This window comes from Egretta garzetta, unplaced genomic scaffold (assembly GCF_000687185.1).
Source record: "Egretta garzetta isolate BGI_Z169 unplaced genomic scaffold, ASM68718v1 scaffold54, whole genome shotgun sequence".
Taxonomy (NCBI): domain Eukaryota; kingdom Metazoa; phylum Chordata; class Aves; order Pelecaniformes; family Ardeidae; genus Egretta; species Egretta garzetta.
Window position 1 is genome coordinate 273,470 of NW_009259313.1, and position 4,586 is coordinate 278,055.

Consider the following 4,586-nt stretch of genomic DNA (forward strand, 5'->3'; position numbering starts at 1 on the left):
AGGCTGTCTGCCCCCCAGAGCGAGCAAGCTGGGGTGGGCAGCCTGGCAGTAAGGCTCAGATGTGGGGAAAGACGCTGTGCTGTGTCCCAGTGTCCCCCCATGAGGTCCCCCAGGTGGGCTGGCAGCACTGTCACCCCACATTGCTGCTCAAGGGCAGGAAAAAGGGCTTCGGGTATCTTCAACCTTTTACTACTCAGGTGCGTTACGTGGCTTCTCTTGGGTTTGCAAACACAGCCATATCCAAAAGGGCAAAATTTTGTGAGGCTGGATGAAGAAAGGTGCCCTTCCTTCCTGCTGTTGTGTCAATGATCTCTTACCCCTGAGTGAATCCCTAAATGTTTTCATTGAAACCCCTCCTCAGCAAAGTTAACCCAGTGACAGTAAGGTGCTTCCCCTTTAGTTACCTTATGTGACCCTTTAGAAGGAACTTCTGTCCCCCAAGGCCTGTGACCACAGCCAAAAACATTGGTAATGGGTGTATTGGGTCTTTTACTTTTGAACAATTTTGTTAACCATGCTCTTGTCCTCCCTGCTCCTGATGTCGTTCCCTGCTTGGCTGTGATGCAGACTGCTGGAGTCCATGATTCCTGTGAAGATGATTAATTTCCCACAGGTGAGTTGACCCCATGGCCAAGTGACCATCCCACAGACACCTTTTAAAACTAAAGTAGTCCATGTTATTGAGGACTTGAGTTTGTTAGGTTTTCATCTCTCTGAAAATACCAGTAAACCCTTTCTTGTGGTTGTTCCAAACCCCGATCTGCTACCTTTAGTACTGGTACAGCTCTAGCCCTCTAGGTTTCACACATCCCACACTCCTCATCACACAACCTATTCTGCCTGGCTCCTGTCAGCAGTGGCCTTGCTGTTACTTCTCAGGCAGACAGGTGATAAACTTCATCCAAGGCACTTCTCGAATCGCTTGAGGTGGGGAGCCTGGGATTCAGCAGCACTAACCAAACCTTCCCTGATCTGTCTCCTCCTGTAGAAGATTGCAGGTGAGCTTTATGGACCCCTCATGCTGGTTTTCACACTGGTGGCCATCCTTTTGCATGGGATGAAGACCTCGGACACCATCATTGTACGTCGAGTCTCAGTGATAAGTTGTGATTTGACTGGGCTCTGGATTGCCATAATGACACTAGAGAGGAAACCTCTTGCATGACTGAACAGCATCTTGCTGAAGAGCAGATTTATTTGAGGAAGAGCCTGTTGGTTTGGGGATGGGAGGAAGGATGCATGAGGAAATCTTGATGCTCTGCCGCTGGAAGAGCTAGGGTGCCAGTCACGTGCCACCCTGGGTGCTGTTTGTCAGCTATTTGCTAATGCCTAGAAAGGCTCTGGGAACTCTCTGCAGTGGGATTTGGGTGCTGGCAGATCACTTGGAATCGTATAATTTCTTGAGTTGGAAAGGACCCATAAGGATCATAGAGTCCAACTCCCTGCTCCTCGCAGGAATACCTAAAGCTAAACTGTGTGACTAAAAGCACTGTCCAGACATTCCTCATCACTTCTTTGAGTCCTCATCCTGACGCTGTCTCCGCAGAGGGAAGGCACGCTGATGGGCAGCTTCTTTGAGTCCTCCTCATCCTGACACTGTCTCCGCAGAGGGAAGGCACGCTGATGGGCACAGCTATTGGCACCTGCTTCGGTTACTGGTTGGGCGTCTCCTCTTTCATCTATTTCCTGGCATATCTGTGCAACGCCCAGATCACAATGGTGCAGATGCTGTCGCTGTTGGTATGTACAGACGGGGATGCCCCAAGGTGTGGGTTGGCTGCGTGGTGTTCCAGCACGAGGGTGGCCTGTGAGCTCTTCCCAGAGTATGGGAAAAGTCCTTGTAAATCGGTGGTCCCAGGTGACTGCACAGAGACGACCTGGAATTCCAGGCTGCTATTCTGACCTGCCCCATCCCAGGCATGGCGATAGCACAAAGAGGCAGTTCCTTTGTGCAGGTCTCCTGCTTTGCACTTCCTGATCTGAGAGCCTGTTGGTAGAAAAACAGGCGATTCTAATTTCTCTGGAATTGGAGGCTCTTTCCTCTGTTTCCCAAGTTCTTGCAGTCTCTGACATCCCTGTGAATCCTTCAGACAGATTATCCGGGTGTGAGCTGCTATTAAAATTATTGTGCTGGTTGACTCTTTGGCATTGAATGAGTGGTTTGTGAAGCTTTGCTTTGGTGGAGCATTGCAGGAATAGGCTGCCGATGCTTTTAATCAACGGCCCGTTGTGTGGGACTGATGCTTGTAACATGGATGTTTTTGTTTTGTCAGGGCTATGGCCTCTTTGGACACTGCATCACTCTCTTTGTCACCTATAATATCCACTTCCATTCCCTCTTCTATGTCTTCTGGTTGGGTGTTGGTGGACTGTCTACACTACGAATGGTAAGGGACAGGCAGCCTGGGGCCCTCCTCTTCTGGGGACAAAAAAAGGGAGGGAAGTGTTGTTTGCTTTCTATTCCTTGGGCCAGGCAGTTCATTCAGCCAGTCAGGCTGCTGAGAAGAACAGCTTGATGTTCCTGAGTCATTTGGCCACTGGGGTATGGAGGTGACACCTGGCTTAATATCCTCATGCATTCAAACAGCTGCAGGAGGTTTGCTCCCTTACAGCCCCTGCTGCCATGGAGAGCCACGCCTGAGCATCCTGAACTCTTGACAAGACTGGCCAAGGTTCACCTACGTGAAACAAAATCAGATTACTCTAAATTTGGTGATGCAAACTGAAAAAAAGGCTCTGAGCAGTGTTCCCACTGGCTCTTGCTACTTGGAACATCCTCCTGTGTGCTCCTGACGGCAATGCCAGAGGCCTTGTCTCTGATTTCCACCTCTCTCCTAGGTTGCTGTGTTGGTGTCGCGCACCGTGGGGCATACCCAGCGGCTCATCCTATGTGGGACCCTTGCTGCTCTGCATATGCTTTTCCTCCTCTATCTGCACTTTGCTTATCACAAGGTGGTAGAAGGTAAGCAAGGGAGATACGAAGACACATCCTGATAGATCTGGGGGAAGAGGACCTGCCTTTTGTTCTCTCTGAGTGAAGGGATGGACAGTTTGGATCTGACCTGAGGGCATCTGTGCCGGTTTGCAACCCAAGAGTGACCAGCACTAGCTTTATTAGAGGAAGCTGTTGAAGTAGGGCAGCAGGTAGATGTGGGGTACTCTGAGTTTTAGTACTTGCAGTACTTAAGACCTAAGTTGTGAGGCAGGACGCTTATTCTTTCCCCAGGAGTGAAGCATTACAGCACTGACTGTTCCTGCATGCAGATGTCTGGTTCCTTCCTGAATCTTGCTGAAGTCAGGTTGATTTTCTCTGATCAGGAAATGTGTCATAAGTCTCTTTCCTTCTTTGTGTAACACCTTTTTTTATCTTGTGTTGTACAACACTGATAGCAGAAGCTGCCTCTTCCCCAGTCAGTGCCATTTACCAGGCTACACATATCATATTCAGGTCCCCTTAAAAAAAAAAAAAAAAAAAAGAGCCCTTTCTGAGTTTAGGCAGCCAGGTCTGTCTGTTCATGGTATTATAGCGAAATCTGCATAATTTGGGGTTACAGCACAGCATTACACGAGTCCTTTTAGATGTAAATACTGTTCTTTCCTGAATCCATTCTTATGGTGAAGGTTCTGAGCTCTGATGTGCAACTTCCCAGCAGATGAAACAGAAAGTTGCTTGGAGTATATTTTATCCTTCAGGGATCTCTAAGACTGATTATCAGTCTTGAGAAGGTCACTGACAGGAACTGGAGGACACTTGTGTCGGTACACGTATTTCCTGCCAAGCAGGGACTATGTTCATGTTGCAGTGACAAAAATTCCATGTTGCACCCCCAGCTGCACCTCCTGATGTGAGTCTGCAAGTCTATCTCCAGATGAAAGCAAAGAATTGGTCTGTGCTGGGATGAGGTTGGGAGAGGATTTTTATGAAGCTGCCTCAGCAGAGCAGCAGCCCTGGCAATGTCTGCATTCAGGTCAGATGGCAGGGGACTGGATCTGGTACCCTCAGAGTGAAAGGATCTGTGTTCCTCTTGGGAACATGCAGTTTCCCTGCCCCAAGGACAAGCTCTGATCCATACCCTGTGGTGTTTAGATGGAGGTGTTTACTTCTGTTCATTTTGGGGGGCTAGATGTCTCCTCCCATCGCCTCCATGTGCTTCATGTGTCTTGAGCCCTGCCACCATCAGCCGCTACCTGGCCAGAAAGAAAAGCAAGAAGGAATATGCCATCTGCACCTGAACTAACTCTTGCCACTCTCCCCATTTTTCTGTTCCCTGCAGGTATCCTGGACACATTGGAAGGACCCAACATGCCACCCTTTCAGAGAGTTGCCAGAGACATTCCAGTTGTTTCCAATGCTGTACTGAACACAACAGCCAAAGCCGTTGCATTGACCCTGTAGTTGCACAGGCTTGGACTTACTTCCTTAACTACTTTCGGGGCTGCATAGGGCCATAATAACCCGCTGCCTCTTAGGAACTGGACAGAACAGCAGGAAGAAAATTTGGTTTTGTTTTCCTGGACCTGTCCTTTGGGTTGCAGTTTTGGGCAGCTGAGTGGACTGCACCTCAGTGACTCAGAAGAAGTACGCT

At 49.0% G+C, this 4,586-nt stretch overlaps 1 protein-coding gene across 1 annotated transcript; it reads left to right on the forward strand.

The window, feature by feature from the left end:
• Positions 1 to 6: 6 nt before the first annotated feature.
• YIPF3 (Yip1 domain family member 3) lies at positions 7 to 4,580 on the forward strand. The gene is made up of 6 exons (XM_009636429.2): positions 7 to 613; positions 989 to 1,081; positions 1,609 to 1,740; positions 2,274 to 2,387; positions 2,839 to 2,962; positions 4,275 to 4,580. The coding sequence occupies exons 1-6, from the start codon at positions 581 to 583 to the stop codon at positions 4,394 to 4,396; spliced, it is 618 nt and encodes a 205-aa protein (XP_009634724.1). The 5' UTR covers positions 7 to 580; the 3' UTR covers positions 4,397 to 4,580.
• The last annotated feature ends 6 nt before the right edge of the window (positions 4,581 to 4,586 follow it).